Source organism: Anabrus simplex, chromosome 7 (assembly GCF_040414725.1).
Source record: "Anabrus simplex isolate iqAnaSimp1 chromosome 7, ASM4041472v1, whole genome shotgun sequence".
NCBI classification, from domain to species: domain Eukaryota; kingdom Metazoa; phylum Arthropoda; class Insecta; order Orthoptera; family Tettigoniidae; genus Anabrus; species Anabrus simplex.
Genome location: NC_090271.1, coordinates 167,481,326 through 167,498,800, shown reverse-complemented (window position 1 = coordinate 167,498,800; position 17,475 = coordinate 167,481,326). Strand labels below are relative to the sequence as shown.

Below are 17,475 nucleotides of genomic sequence, written 5' to 3'. Positions count from 1 at the left end.
GCTGTCATAGATGGCCTAGGCATCACTGAAGAGGCGTACTAGGGAAATGAGGAGTGAGGTAGTTTCCCGTTGCTTTCCTCACCGAGCCAGAAGTTGCTATTACACATCAGTCTGCCAAGCCCACTGAAATGCATGCACCAACTGGCCCTATGAGCAATATTTTCACACCATTCATAGCAGGGACTGGCTGCAGAAGGAATGGCATTACTAGCATTACTCATACCTCAGTCACTTTCATTTTGTCAAAGCTAAGGATAAAGCTGAGACAGATCAATGAAAGTAACAAAATTGCTCTAGCCCATACCAGAAGACATAGTGCACTGTAAACACTAGGTCCTGCCAGCAAAGGCACTACAGTAATGTAGTGAACTATATGGGAAATAAAATGATTATTTTTGTAATCATCCATCTACATGTCTGTAGTAACAGCACAACAACAACATTGCCTTGCATCACAAAACTCCGATATTACAGAGCAACGAATCTCATCGGCCACTTCATGACTTTACCGGAAAAGAGTTGTCTGGTGCGGTAGCACCTCAGACGCATTTACTTTACCAAAGTAATTTCCTACATTAATTCTTGTGCCCCATTTGAAAGCATGTATCTGAGACAACATTAAAAGGACGTAGATCTAAGGCACACATTTTAACATAAGCCTCTGTTATTTTATGTTTTATAGAACTAGGTGGCCATGCTCATTTGAAGTCTGAACGGATTGACACCGAGGTTACCCGGTTCGAATCCCGTTGGTCGAAAAAATTTCACCATCAGAATGTTGGCTGGTAAGGTAGGGGAGGTGGTGGTGGTGCTATACAATTTCTAGTCACTAGATTGCGTGCCAAAAGCCTGGATCAAATTCCAAACCTCTCCGCAATGCTCATATGGAGTGAGGGCATATGACGCTGTTGATGGTGATTCGTCCGTCGGATGGTGACGTTAAGCCTTGAGCAGAACCCTTGGTGCTATTCAACAGTAGGCTACGTGCCAGCACCAGGTTTCATCCTCTCCCTTTCTAGTATCATATATCACGTCATTCATTTCATCTCCGGTCATAAAAACCTACCATGACAGATTCATCTCACCTCACCTCCTACTCAACCCCGTAGAGAAACGGAACAAGGATTGGACAAACAAACAAGAGCTAGGAGTAACTCAACTGCATGTAGCACTCATCTGACTCGAAAGAGAATGAGTGCAATTATGCCTTGCTAATCAGTAGCGTAGCCAGAATCGGACGATGGGGTGGGGTGGTTATAGTTACAAAATTATGGTAGAACACAATGAAGGTGCATATCTGACTTGTCATTTTAATGACACTGATATAAGTGAATTACAGATGTGTTGGTTATTGTTCATTGTCAGTTTCTGTTTATTTTCTTTTTGTAAGAATTCCATGAGGGGAGGGTTCTAACCCCCAATAATCCCCCTCCCTCCCCCCTGGCTAATCCCCTGCTTGCTAATGTGCTGGTATTTGAGCTTTGTAAGAGCTACTGTCCTATTTTGGTTTACACACATTCTGTTTTCTGTTTCTTGTCATCAATAACAACATAAAAACATTCCTATACTTCACTCTTCCCACCATTACTTTTTAATGCATTTGATTTATTTCTTATTTTACTCTCAACTTCACTTAGAATATCCATGTTCAATGAGCATCTAACTGCGTTGAACTGAACACAGATGTTCTGGATTCATCACTAATGTGGCCCAAGATCTTTGAGCTCATCATGACTTGACCTTTTGAACCGCTGGGCTTGCTTATTTCCTAACATGAATGCTAGGAAGCTCGTGCGTGCCAGCTGGTAACATCAATGCATCGGGTTTAGGCTGGTGTCTGGAGATGTAGGCAAGTTCCTCAGCTTGAACTAGGCTTGTTCTCTTCTGTTCTTGTATCATCTTCTTTTGCTGCTTTACCATTCTCTGCTGGGATTTTAGGTGTGAACTGTATCACACGTGGACTTAGCCTTGCTTTACAGCCGGATGCCCTTCTGCCGCCAACTGTATGTGGAGGAATGCATTGTTTATTGCATGTTTCTGTAGTGTCTGGTAGTATGTATGTGTTGTGCTATAGATTTAACTAAAATCCCAAACTCAGCCAGTAATCGAATCTGAGACCTCTGAAAAAAATGAAGTGATGTATGGCTTTTAGTGCCGGGTGTGTCCGAGGACAAGATCGGGCTCGCCAGATGATTTAATGCCCGTAGGCAACCTCCGCGTCGTGATGAGGATGATGAAAACGACATACACCCAACCCCCGTGCCGGCGGAATTAACCAATTATGGTTAAAATTCCCGACCGTTCCGGGAATCGAACCTAGGACCAAAGGCCAGCACGCTAACCATTCAGCCAAGGAACTGGGCTACAATTATTATTGCTACTGTTATTTTCCTTAAGACTTATTAACAATAACAATTACTTAATCAATGGAGTAAGGTATTTTTACAAAATTCAATTTGCACTTAACAAATCAGTGTCATGCTAGGTAACGTATATCTTAAATAACGAGATATTTTTATGAATTCGGTAAGAAACCTGCTCGTAGCATAACTTTCGTCAATAAAACAATGTTACCGGTACATACTATAAATACTTGAATTATAGTTTCTTTTTTACACTTCAAAGTTAGTGAACTACGTTGGACAAGGAACAGCAGTCTATCTAAATGAAATGAAGGGCAAAGAGATAGCTACGTACACTTAAATTATTGAAATATCGTAAAACAGTTACGAAGACTATCCCATTTACAGTAGAGTCTACTGTATTTGTTAAAATTTAACCAAAAAGTCGGTCATTGGCGTTTGGCGGATATCAGTCTTGTTACCAACCTTTCAAAATTGATATCATCGCTAACAACGTTATAAAGCCAATACCAAGTCAATACTTCTCATTAAAAGATCCAGATCGCTACTAGTACCGTATCACTCCTACGTAGGTTAATCAGAACAAAACTATAAAATATTTCCATAAATGCATTATAGCGATAGCTCTTTCAGTACTATTAGCAAAACGGTAAGGCAATTTTGTTCATTTCTTTCAGCTACAATGAACACTAGAATGCTGTTTAATTGCTCGACTAAATCAGAATTTTACATTAATTTGTTCTCATTGGATCATAGCCTATGGTTATGGATAGTTTAAATAAGCCAAAATAAGTTCCAGAGAAATTGCTTGCAGATAAATGCTTTTATATTGCATGCATAGTTGATCGTTGGCTACCTTGATTATATGAAAAGTTGATTGGATGAATTCCTTATAGGGGGCGTGATTGTTATTTTTGTTGCCATCTGGTTGTCATCTTTTGTAAACAATTGCAGCGAGATGTAAACAACATGTATCGTTATGTAGGTTACTTACTTTTCATTTCTATTTTTTTTATAATCCCACAAACTTTAATAGTAAAACGAAAGAACTAATCAATGGTTGCTTCCATGTAGTAATTACTTCTCTTTATGGGTCTGCATTTGTTTCCTATAGGGAAGATCGTATTAGCATTGACATAGAGGCCTGCTTCTTTGAGGTAGACACCGGACATACCCTGTTTGTACCTGTTAACACTTTTCTGGCAAAGGCGGTGGAAATGTCATAAAATACTTTCAAAAGTATGCACATCCTTTTAAAATCATAATTTTTCGAAACTCGTGTCAAATCGTATTACCAAACATCACTCAGCCACTTATAATCAATAATCATCTGTCACCTGTGAATCACACCTGCGTAAAACCGTTGCCGACAGGTCGTTGGTAGGAGAAATTCCTTCGACGCTTATGAGCGGCCGCAGACTTTATATACCGTAACTAGAATTTAAGTTTGTTATGGCGACTAACATTTATAGCGACGATGATGACGAGCACACAAAGGTATTCTAAGGACGAACAAAAATCTATTCGGTAGAAAAACAACTTTCGTTGTTCACTATAATTTCAAATACGGTCGCATGCCTGCACAAAGTTGTATTCAAACGAGGCAAATTAACAGTCGCGTAATTCGTGTACAACATTCACCTTTCACCCATACAGCACTATTCTGCATGGATATATAGGCTATAAATTAAAACAGGAAAATATGAGCACAATGAAATGTTTTTAAATGTTCCTCTTCTTTCTCTCAGTTGACAACAGCCCTGTATGATGAGACTATTGATGTAGTTGATGCTGAAGAGGTGCAAAGCCCTGCTTCCAGCAATGGCAAACCTCATGAATCTTTCAGTTTGGTAGACAGCCCACCTCCTTCACGACACAGCACAATAGATGACTATCTTCACAAGGTATGCTTCAGGACAGTCTGTAGGGCACCAATATATTATCATCAATAACACTTGCATGGCACAGAAATAAATACTTTTACATTAATTAATCTGTCTCTTGAAGATGGTAATAAATTGTCTTATTATTCAGGCAGGAACAAGCACATCCAATGATAATGCCATCTTAGCTATTGAACGTCCAAATCATCGCATGGCATCTGGTCGGAGGTCAGTTCGACGTGGATCTGATCACTCAGAGAATAGTGATGATGATGATGATGACGATGATGACGATGATGATGTACAAGCTGCAACTTTGGAAGGGTAATTCATTTGCAACTTTTCATTGTTGCATGAAAACATATTAACCACACAGAGTTCAGAACATTTATCCAGTAATTTTAAAAAAAATGTATTTATCTCATATTTGAGATTAGCCACGCTTTCAGATACTGCAGTTATGGGAATGGACCATTGTACACATAGAAATAAAATATTAACAGTAGTAACATAATGGCTTCCATTGCTGGTTGTCTTATTGCATATAATATTTTGTAATATAAATTGACAATTAATTAATCACATACATCAGTTGTTTATCTCCGAAAATAAATAATAAACTGTACTCCTCAAACCAAAGATCCAGGAGATTTAATACCGTACTTAAACTCTATTATAATTCTACAAAAATTAACTACTTTATTGTCCTCTACATAAATGTTGCTCTTAAACAGTCTTTGGTATAAAGCAGCAAGAATAGTTTTCCCATCAATGCCTTACTGCACAAGGATTCTGAATTTCTTTACATTCTTTATACAGAAAAAAAAAAAAAAGAAATCCATTAAGTTAAATATATTTTTCAGTAAAGTGGTTTGACTCCTGTCCTCAAACTTTAACGGTTATTGGAATATTTAGATTGACACAAGAGTGTATCTGAATCATCCTTCCTCCCTTGTAATCATATCTCTCATATCTTTCTATCTAAACAACACTTAGGATGCTCATTTTTATTATTTTTAATTGTGTAATAACAATGTTGTTGGTTTTATACTCCACTAACTACTTTTATGGTTTTCGGAGACTCCGAGGTGCCAGAAGGTTTATCCTGCAGGAGTTCTTTTAGTGCCAGTACATTTAAAGATAAAATGTTGGTGCAAGAGACTATATTGGTGTACAGTGTTTGAGCACTTTCAAACTACCATTGGAGTGAGCTGGGAGGGAACCCACCAACTTGGACTCAGAAGGCTAGTTGTTCTACTGTCTGATCCCCATAGCCTGTCAAAATATATATATTTTTAAAATTTAACAATAACTTACTTATGCCTGATATTTAAGATTATATTACACTATAACAACTGCATAAGCTGCTTCCAGCAATTGCAAATCCCATGAATCTTTAAGATCATGTGCCTTTAATATTATCGTAATTCAATATCAGCAGCAAGTTCAGTTTTGTATAGAGGGATCGGCATGTACCTAAAATGTAAGATGTATGTAAGCTGATACATGAGCCAGTTAGCCAACTCGTGGTAAAGGTGATTCTTCAAAATAATTACAGCTGCTTCTTTGAAGTGAAATGAAACTAAATTAAATTAAATAAACAGGCAACTTTTAAACAGCTACATGTATAGACTCTGGAGGGAATGAACTTGAATCCAATCATTGGTTATCATTGAAATGTTTCATGGATTTGTTTTCGTGGTTGAGGCCAATAAAAAGATATAGGCCTACTAAGATATTACCCGTCTCATGGGTCTTGGCTGTTTCACTCATAGTCATCAAAGTCTAAAGTAATTACCGAAGTACACACCTATAGAGAGAGCTCAGTAACTATGTTATACATGAAACCACAACAGCAAGCGCTGATAATACATCCACCACATTATGTTTGCTAAGAAGACACCTTATAATTCCAATGTATTGCAAAAAATAAAAATAAAAGACATTGTGATGAAATAGTTTCCTTATATTATATAAAATTTTAAATTGTTATCTAAGTTATATATTCCTTGTAGAATAACATTTGGTAGAATTAAGAGTTATATTGAAATATTTAGGTGTTTGGCTAGTTGAGGCACAAATATGCAGATACCGAGAGTGATGTATTTAGGCAAGTGAGTATCCTTAAACTTTTATTCCCCTTACTTTTTATTTGGTAGATATTTTGATTCTTATCATCATTTACTTATTGACTTACTGCTAATATGCTTCTACTATTACACTCTGGAGACAAATTTGTTTTCCTTGGATTTTTTAGACTTTTTATCACCTTTTAATTCTTCTCTGTGTGAATCATCATTATTCCCCCTTTTCCAGTTGACACTGGATGGGGGGGGAGGGGGGGGGGCAAATATGATACCTGTCCACTTTGCACTATCTCTCCACCATTCCTCATCCAGAACTGTGTTCCAGTCCAGGTTGCATTGTCTGGTGTGTTCTTCACAGAGTCCAACAAGCGTAATCTTGGTCTTCCTCGTCTTCTCTTCCCTGTCATCTGTCTTTCTAGTACTTGTCTTGGCAGTCTTTCTTCTTTCCTCCACTTGAAATGTACAAACCATTCCAATCCATTCTCTTCCAGTTTGTCATTCATATTTTTGCTTATTTAGCTCTTTTTGTATGTCTTCATTTCTCACTCTATCCCTCCTTGTCTTCTGTGCCATACTCGTCAGGAATTTCATTTCAGCTGCCTGCACTCTACTCTCATTGTCCAGGTTTCTGCTGTATATTTCACTATAGGTTAATAATATCCCTTGTACATTACTTCTTTATCCTTCACTGGTACATCTTTATACCATATTAATCTCCATACCAGGTGGTAAAAGGCACTCCCCGGTTGTATCCTTATACTAATTTTCATATCCAGTCTTCCATTTTCTGTCACTTCATTTCCAAAGTATTTAAATTGTTCTACTATTTCCAGCTTCTTTTCTCCTATTTTGATAGCTCCTTTTCCTTCTTTACTTCCTCCACTCATCACCATTGTCTTGCTTTTCCCCCATTGCTCAATCCTTCTGTTCAGTACATTCAACTGTTGTTGTACCTTCTCCTCATCTTCTCCCCAAATCACTTTATCATCCACAAACATCATTACATTCATTATTTTTGGTCTATAATCTTCCTTTGCTGCCTTTATGAACGTCATCCATCACCATTATAAACAGTGAAGGTGACGGCACTCCCTTATTCTAACTCATTGTCAATTCCAAACCATTCTGATCTGCCTACTTGTCTTCACACAGCTGCAGCAGTTATCGTATTATAAAGATTTTATCATTGTTATCAGTTCCTTGCCAATGCCTCTGTGTGTGAGGCATTCACAAACTTTTATTCCGGGCGTATAGTTGTATGCCTTTTCTAAGTATAAAAGTAAATACTATATCCTTCCCATATGCCCAACTCTTTTGCATGATCTTCTATGAATCTCGCTCTACTCTCGTCAGTCTTTTGAACTTTCTTACTCCTTCCAAGTTTTCTTCTTTTCCGTTACTTAATCTTTCACTCTATCGTTCCACCATGCTGTCTCTTTCTCTCTTACCTTTTCTGATGTTATGCCAGATGTTTTCTCTGCACACCTTACAAACACACTCTTAAAATTATTCCATTCCTGTTCAGCATGACTAATATCTGTCCTTGGTATCAGTTTTTGTAGTTCTTTCCTAAACTTTTCCAGAACCTCCTTTTCCTTCAGTCTCCAGACCCTAATCTTTCTTTCTCTCTCTCTTTTTTTATTTAAACAATTTTTTTTAATAGTTCTGTGACCTTGCCTACTTTCAACTTTGCTATTACTGCTCTGTGGTCACCCCGTCCAACGGCTTCCTCAGACATAGCTGTAACATCCATAAGATCTTTCCTGTGCCCCTTTTCAGCTAATATGTAATCAGCTTTGACAATATGAAAGTGACTGAGGTATGAGCGATGCTAGTAATGCCAATCTTTATGCAACCAGTCCCTGCTATGAATGGTGTGAAAATGTTGCTCATAGGGTCGGTTGGTGTATGCATTTCAGTGGGCTTGGCAGACCGATATGTAATAGCAACTCTGGCTCAGTGAGGAAAGCAACGGGAAACTACCTCATTCCTCATTTCCCTAGTACGCCTCTTCAGTGATGCCTAGGCCATCTATGACAGCTGATGGCAGAGCTGTTGAGGATCCCACCAGCGGCATCGCTGACGGACTGAACATATATACATACATACCTTTTTTTTAACACTGAAAATAAATCTGTCTATTATTTAGTGGGTATTATTTTCAAATGAGTTGAGCGCAAGAGTCCGTTATAGTGAGCGATTCTCTCAGTGTGCCATGGTTCTGTATGTATCGCTGCAGCGGAAGTTTGGCTCTCCGCCAGTGTCCAGTGTACCGATGATGAACTGCATGTGTGTTGTGCCTCACTGATCTGAGACGATTGAGCGCAAGAGTCCGTTATAGTGAGCGATTCTTTCATTGTGCTGTGGCTCTGTATGTCTCGCTGCAGCAGAAGTTTGGCTCCCCCCCAATGTCCAGTGTCCCACTAGTGAGTCGTGTGTATATCGTGTCTCACTGCTCCGCGAGTGCGCAACTCAGGACTGTCTGCTGCAAGTCAGCTGAATCGTGTGCCATGAGCTCGCCATTCCTGTGAATCGATTCACTTGACACTTGAATGAATCGATACACTGCTTTGAATCATACACTCAGTAGCCAACACTAGTCAAAATGCCAGAGGGCCTGAACCATGTGAGCCACTCAGCCTGCATTGATCATCTTCATCTCCTTCATATATTCCAGGACATCCTTTCTAATAATCATTTCTACTGCATTTATTGCATCGTGTTCTCCACTGTAAAAGAGCCTGTGCCCTTCCCTCAGATTTATTTCCTCTCTTCCTCTCCATTTTGTTTCACTAAGACCAAGGATGGCTATGTCCTTCTCTTTCACGAACTCTTATCAGCTCTTCGGTCTTGTCTGTCAGGGTTAGGATGTTGATTGTGCCGATTTGGGTATATTGTGATGCTGGTCGCCCACTTTTCACAGCTCCCCCAGTACCTGAGGAACTGTGTGTCACCTACAGGGGACGTCCTGGCATTTTCCGAGGTCTCACTATATTTACACTCATTTTAGGATTTTATTACGATGGATTCGCCACTCCCAAAGACACTTTAGGTCTGGTGCCAGCAGGTGATGAGGCTGCTCCTAACATGCAGTTCAGATGCCTTCTGCTGCGGAACCTGGGTACAGACACTGCTTGATGGGTTCTAGTGTCACTTCCTACACTGAGGGGACCATCAGCCCACCTAGGAGAACTCATCTGCCTGACGCCGTTGGTCCCCTTGTAGGGTCGAGTTATTTCTCGTCGCAGAGTCACTGGCTGTGCGGTCTACTCTATTACTATAGCAGACTAGTTTGGACAGACAATGTCTCTATGTGAATATTTTCCAATAATACTTGATTTTTAATCTGTCCTCATTTATCACACTGATCTCCCCAATATCCATCCTTTTGATATTTTGCTCAGTACTTCATTAATTCATTTTGTCTCCCAATTCCCTTATCTTCACTGAGAAACTTGAGATTGGATATTAGTTAATTTTTTTTGCTAGTTGCTTTACATTGCACCGACACAGATAGGTCTTATGGCGACGATGGGACAGTAAAGGCTAGGAATGGGAAGGAAGCGGCCGTGGTCATAATTAAGGTACAGCCCCAGCATTTGCCTGGTGTAAAAATAGGAAACCATGGAAAACCATCTTCAGGACTGCCGACAGTGGGGTTCGAACCCACTATCTCCCGGATGCGAGCTCACTGCTGCGCGCTCCTAATCGCACGGCCAACTCGACCGGTCATACTAGTTTATTTATTTATTTATTTATTTATTCATTCCTGACTTACATTTGTGGCGAAGTTAGGGCTCACGGCCCTCTCTTACACTTAACCACTATAAACAGAATTTAAAAATATAAACATGAAAGTAAGACATAGAAATTCTAAAAAGAAATAATACTACAGACAGATAATTCTAAGACTACCGGTAAGTTAGAACTACATTTCAGTACAGCAATTAATGTGACAATACTAATAATAATAATAATAATAATAATAATAATATGAAGAAAACCCATTCACACAACATATACACAATGACTCACACAACTCAGTTTTATGTTACCAGGAAAACATTTCTGCAGGCAGATTTGAATTTATGAGAGGAAGTAAGGTGCCGAATGTCCATTGGGAGTGTATTCCAGAGTCTCGATGCGGTAACCAAAAAGGAATGATTGTAGGAATTTGTTCGACTTAGTGGAATTTCAAGTAAGGAACCAGAACAGGTACTAATTTCATGGAATGAGGAAAGGAAATGAAAATTAGAAGAGAGGTAAGTAGGAGTGTTCATCGAGAGCACTTGGTAAACAAGTGTCATTAGGTGAAAATTCCTTCGTACATTTATGCGTAGCCATTCCGATGTTTTGAAATATGGTGTAACATGAGCATCATGTCGTAGTTGGAAGGCATATCATATGCATGAGTTTTGTGCTCGCTGAAGTCTCAAAACTTGTTCAGCATTTAGATTGACTAGTACCGTATCACAGTAGTCTAAAATTGGGAATAGTAGTGCTTGGATTAATTTTAATTTAAGTTTTTGAGGAAAAGAATTCTTGTGACGTTTCAGGGGATATAGAGCTGCATGAACCTTTCTACATACATTTGTTACATGTTCATTCCAGGTCAGATTCTCATTGATGGAGATTCCAAGGTTAGTTACATTTTTAAGGTACGGTACAGCAATGTCATTGATTATGATTGGAGGAGGATTGATATTGCTTATTACACTAATAATTTAGAGTTTCCTTTGATAATACTTTGTGTTTTACGAGGATTTAGGAGTAAATGGTTGTTTTTAGCATAGGCGGTAAGCCTTTCAATATCCGAATTAATATGCTGAACTGTTTCATGTAAATTGTTTGTAGTGGTGTGTTTGTATATCTGCATATCATCAGCATATAAGTGGTAGTTGCAATACTGAAGTGTGGAAGATATGTCATTAATATGCAAGACAAACAGTAAGGGCCCTAGAACAGACCCTTGAGGGACACCGGATGATTTTACAGCCCATTGGGATCTTTTATTTTTTACTACTACGCACTGGCGACGATTTGTAAGGTACAACTTAAAAAAATGAAGGGCTATCGGGCCGATATGCAGAGAGCGTAGCTTGGATAATAGTATGTCTATATTTACCGTGTCGAACGCACTACTAAAGTCAAGTCACCTGACGTTTGTCCATTGCTAGTCTTATGTCATCTGTTACCCGAAGAAGTGCAGTCGTAGTATTGTGTCCCGAAACCAGATTGCAATGGGTCAAAAAGAGAATGTCTGGTTTAGAATTTTACTAGCTGCTCGTGTACAACTCGTTCAAGAACTTTCGAGAGAGGGGGAAGAATCGAAATAGGCCGGTAATCAGATGGCGCATTTGCTGTGGTACCGGTATGCTTTAATATTGGGGTTACTAGAGCATCCTTCCATGCAGTTGGAAACTTCCCTGTGGTGAGACAGTGGTTTACAATGTGGGTAATAATTGGTAGGACCGCGCCAATAATGTTTTTTTATAAAGCCTATTGGGATGTTATCTGCTCCTTTAGCTTGTGACTTAACTGAATTCAAAATACGCTTTACATCATTTACACTGACAGAGTGAAGAGAAATTATTTTCGTTTTCTGTAGGGTCACTGATTATTTTATTTAGATTGATATGATTTTGAGGTTGAGATTCCTTGATTGGGTTAGTTACGAAGTGAGAGTTAAGTGTATTGAGAGATATAGTTGGCATATGTGGCTCTTTGCATTTTCCAACACCCAAGACCTAAACCTAACGCTTTCCCTCCTTTCCATCCTCCTTTTTGTCATTAATCCATTCCTCCTCTGCCCTAAACCTATTTCTCCAATGCACTTGCCAGTCCATAGTGTCACTTCACACATGATACTCTGTCCTCTTTGGCCATATTTTTTTTTTTTTTAAGGTGCAAACTGTATTGCACATGTGGACTTTTGCATGTTGTACGGCTCGATGCTCCAGTGTCAATACCTGCCATGGGAGAGGATATAATTACAAATGCATGTTTCTGTGGTTATTGGTAGTGTGGAGTATTGTGTGTATTTAAACAAACATTCAGTCCCTGAACCCAATGAATTATGCAAACATGGCTAAAATCCCTGACCTAGTTAGGAATTGAACTGATTACTTCTTGACTGATGATAAAAAATGAAATTTTAGTGTTGCTCTACTCCACTGTCACTGTATCTTTCTTGTCCTTTGTTTGATTAAATACATCGCTCTTCCTATCTGGATATATTTGCCTCAACTAGTCATCAACACCAAAATATTTGAATATAACTATCAATTCTACCAAATGTTAACCCTTAATTAATCGAGCAAGGTGTTTTAGACTGTGTGTATTATATTTTGCTTCTCATGAGCTTTGCAGGCAACAGTAGAGGATACCGCAGATGTTATTTTACTGCCCCCTCCCACAGCAGTTATGTGGGCGAGAATGGAGCCAGAATAAACATTTGATGATGAAGGGGTTAAGGCATTTCTATCCCCCTATTTTGAATAAATATTTTGAATTAGTTACCCTGAAAAGAAAGAAAACACGATAGTGACATGTAAGTTTTTTGTGGGAAGAATCGCTTTGAAAGCCTAACTAGTCTCACCTAGTGATGGCAGCCACTTAATGTGTCTATGCTAAAGAACACAAAATTGAGTAATGTATTTTTCCTTGCAAACTTCAGTATTAATCCATTCCCGTGTGGGAAAAAAAAAAAAAAAAAGTGTTGGTGATTCCCTAAAGACTCACGTTCTGTGAATTAATTGTAATTGTACCATACTTGTAATTTACTGATTACTTTTAAAAAAAGTAATTGGTAATTGCAGTTGGGTAAATTTCTTAGGTAACTGTAATTGAGCCCAATTACTTTTATTTTATACTTTTCCCATCACTAAATATCTATCACTACTGACAATAAAGGTGATATTACATTTTGAGGTCTGATTTTAATTTCTAACCACTCTGTTTTCCCTCTTACATCTTGAGACAATTGCTGAATGTAAGTTGTATTGTTGCTATCTTTATAGTTTTTCTTTCTTTCTTTCTTTCTTTCTTTCTTTCTTTCGAGTAAGTTCCTTTCTGCTTCAGCTTTTCCACATTTATGCTCTGGGGACACTGTCACAGACACTTTTATAAATAAGTTACACTTTTTCCTTCTAGCAGTTTTTGTATTTTTCAGCAACACTGAGTATCATTGCTTAAGAAGGGACACCTTGTATCAGCAATTCCTCAGAAATATTTTATTATTTTGCTGTTGCTTTAAAAAGTCTCCAGATCATTCTGTGGTGACCATGTAACAAAATACTCAACAAAACTGCTTAAAATGAACCAACACCACTATCTTGTATCTTATATATTATGACCCTTGTCTACACATACCTTGCAAGTGCAAAATGAAAATCTTACAAACATTATTTTTTTAAAATAATAAATGCTTATCATCAAAATTTATAATTTGTACAATGTTGTTTTCCATTTTCAACCATAGGACAGTTTTATCACACTCCTGAAAAATCAAATTTTTGTTATATACAAGGTCTCTTTTCTTAAATGACGATATACAGTTTGTATATGATTCCTTTGTAGTTATTAGGCATCTTCTTATTTCCATTATTGAAAAAAGATTTTATTATTTCCTTTTCCCAATCTTCTGGAACCTACTTATATTTCTGGATGGTCTTGAGTGCTCTGAATATTCATTGCAATCTCAAAGGCCTTTTTTTTTGTTACATCGCCCCGACACAGATATGTCTTATGGCGACGATGGGACAGGAAGGGCCTAGGAATGGGAAGGAAGAGTCCGTGGCCTTAGTTAAGATACAGCCCCAGCATTTGCCTGGTGTGAAAATGGGAAACTACAGAAAACCATTTTCAGGGCTGCTGACAGTGGGGTTCGAACCCTCTATCTCCCGAATACTGGATACTGGCCGCACTTAAGCGACTGCAGCTATTGAGCTATTAACTGTCAGTTTCACATCTTCCATAACAAGGTATGTTTCTACTTCCTCTTTTGGTTGTATATACTCCCTTGTTTGATTCCTGCATTTTCTTATATTCAAAGTTGTGAAGAAATTCTCCCTGCCTGCTGAAAAAAAAAAATAAAGAGATAACCAGCATGCTGTGTATCCCAGTCTGTGTTCATAACTCGGGCTAGTTACTTTCAATTAGAGAATGGTTTTGGAAGCAAAAGTGTGTATATTGTGGTATTCCACCAACACTGTCACAAGTTCCATGTGCAACTAGTAGCATCTGTTAAATTTTCTGTTGTTATTTTCATAATTACTGAGTGTGATTGTTTTCTTTTTAATAATGTTTTTACATTTCTTCCTTACATCTTGATGTAAGTATTAGATCACACAGTCTGTACGTTTCCTACTGCCTAACATTCAGATTCTAGAGCTACAGCTGCAATAGTTGCAACTGAAAGTGCAAGTCCAGCAGCTTGCTGCCATTCCTGACAGGCAAAAATCATTAAAGCGACAGGTGAACTTGGAAGATGGAGTTTCTATACCTTGCGGCAGAATAGGAAGATGGGTGCTAAGTGCACAATCTAAAATACACTTGCAAGGAGCATACAGTAATGTACTGTAAAGTGTGCAATTCTGACTATGGTAATGTAACAGACGAGTATGACACTAAGTGAGGAATTAGCAGAATTCAGTAAACAGTGGATTGTATCTCTTTTATATTTCAAAACAAAGAAGGAATATGATCCAAACCAAACCCTATGGTACAACAGTCCTGATGGACCTAGGCCTAACAAGCAACTGCTGCTCATCCTGAAGCTGTGCAGATTATAAGGTGATACATGGTCGGCACAACAAATCTTCTTAGCCATTATCCTTCGTTTTCTAAATCAGGACCACCTTTTCACCATCAGATAGCTCCTCAGTTGTAATCACATAGGCTGAGTGGGTTGAGTGGACCTTGAACCAGCCTTCAGATCTAGGTAAAAATTCCTGACCTAGCCGGGAATCAAACCTGGTACTGCTGGCTAAGAGGCATGCACACAACCCCTAGATATCGGGTCCGTCTGAAGGAATATGATACTCATGTGTAGGGGCCGTATTTTTTGGTAATAACGATATGCACGAGTTTTTTTGATATCTTCTTTCTTGTTTATATATGACTTCCCAGGTACTAAAAATACCGTATTTTAGCAAAATGAACTCACAAAATATCGCGAAATTTGATTTATTGTGCAAATTGCGCAAATAATCGCGAATTATATACCACTTAGTGCGAAAAATGTGAAATGGCACCGGAAGAGCTCTCCAATAAATGTTTAAATGCTTCTGAGAACTGGACTGTCGTAGTTTCCTTCTCATTTGCCTGATAGCGCTGTATATTCTGCACACAAATGCACACAAAGCGGTACGCACTTTGTACCAAAAGTATGTGTGATCAGTTCCGCGATCTCTAAGGCAGTTGATAAAAATCAATATCTGTCATCGATTACAGCACATACCATTGTGGTCGTAACAAGATACAAGACCGCTCGTAGATACAGCAGTGCGCATTGAGAGTTTGTTACATACGAACATTTATCAGCAAATGTCTAACATTCAAGTATAAAAATGCAGAAAACTGAAGTCACAACAGGTTTTTCGAGGGTCGAAGAATACAACAGTAAGGGGTTCTATGTATTTGATGCTGCAAGAAATATTCTAATGTCTCAATAGTGTACCGGTAATATTCGTAAACTTGAAACGTGCGATATACATTGCTGAGAATCAGAATTAAGCGAATGAACATAATTCTAAGCGGCAAATAACAATCGGCGATACTTTACAGATCGTAAAGGTGGGTTGAAAAATTATAGAGAGCAAGCCAACATGCCTCTAGAAAAATAGGATAATCCTGGCATAAGGAAGAGAATGAATATAACAGGAAAGATAAATAATAGGCTACTGTCTTTACTGTAAAATATGATGGGATTGGTAGGCCTATTGTAAATAAATCGCCTCTTTGAGTAGTAATAATGTTATTGCTTTTATGTCCCACTAACCAATTTTACGTTTTCTGGAGACGCCGAGATACCGGAATGTTGTCCCGCAGGAGTTCTTTTACGTGCCAGTAAACTAGTGACACGAGGCTGACATATTTGAACTCCTTCAAATACCACCGGACTGAGCCCGGATCGAACCTGCCAAATTGGGGTCAGAAAGCCAGTGCTTTAACCATCCGACCTACTCATCCCCGACCGTCGAAAAAGAGTATATCCATGAACATCTTCCAGAACTATATGACTTTGCAAAATGCAATGAAAGCACATCTCATTGAGGAAGTGAAAGAAGACAGTGTTAGCAAAGTTTTAGGAGGTTTTATAAAAGACCACAGTGAATTTGCATCCAAGTGTTTGCAAGCTTTATGGTTTCCGATGTCTAATGTGGTCAGCGAGAGGAGCTTCTCTGCTTACAGAAAGACACTTTCTGACTGTTGTACAACTCTGCATCCTGATAATCTTGAAACCATGCTTAGTTTATACTTTGGAGACAAGTAATTCAACGTCTAAAAATGTAGGCTATGTATAAATGTATATCACAGGGCAGATCACCTAACTTCATTTCGAAGTATTAGAGATTTATATATTTATTTCTATAACAATTTGCATATTTGATTTAATAACAATGTTACATTATAAGAGTTTACTTTAAAACCCCTTATCACAAAGTTAGTTACATTTACCCCATATGCTACTACAATGAAGATTTCGCAGGAAACATCAATCAGTATAACAATTTATTTCACGAAATACCTACCGAAATAGTGTCAGTTTTAACACCGAAATCAACAGTTTTGTTTCACCAAAAAATAAGGCCCCTACTCATGTGAATATAGGATTCAACCATGGGAACTAGATATGTGAACAAAGAATAATATCTGACTCGGTCAAAAAAGTGCATGCCATACAAGCATAAATAAACATACATAACATAAAGTCAGAGTGTGTTTAGTAATTTCTATTGATTGTATTTATCCAATATGATGAATTTTTGAGAAGGAAGTATATGTTTTGTAACTGGTCTTTTAGATTGTGTACGACTAATTAAAGGTTAATCTATAAACAGTTTCATTATTTTTTAACCTATAGATAACTATCTAAAATGTTGTATAACGTAAGGAAAATATTTTATCATTCTGTCTTTT

General features: G+C 38.1%; 1 protein-coding gene across 3 annotated transcripts in view; it reads left to right on the top strand.

The window, feature by feature from the left end:
- Window positions 1–2,890: 2,890 nt before the first annotated feature.
- The window catches only part of IFT46 (intraflagellar transport 46), a 113,531-nt gene continuing 98,946 nt past the window's right edge, over window positions 2,891–17,475 (top strand). The window contains exons 1-3 of one of the 3 annotated variants that reach the window (XM_067151435.2): window positions 2,891–3,012; window positions 4,112–4,267; window positions 4,398–4,570. In XM_067151435.2, coding sequence (XP_067007536.2) covers window positions 2,971–3,012; window positions 4,112–4,267; window positions 4,398–4,570 — 371 coding nt within the window. In that variant the 5' untranslated portion in view covers window positions 2,891–2,970. Of the gene's footprint in view, window positions 3,013–3,264; window positions 3,345–3,726; window positions 3,861–4,111; window positions 4,268–4,397; window positions 4,571–17,475 lie in introns of those variants that run through there. The other 2 variants (XM_067151436.2, XM_067151434.2) reach the window with 2 other exon arrangements.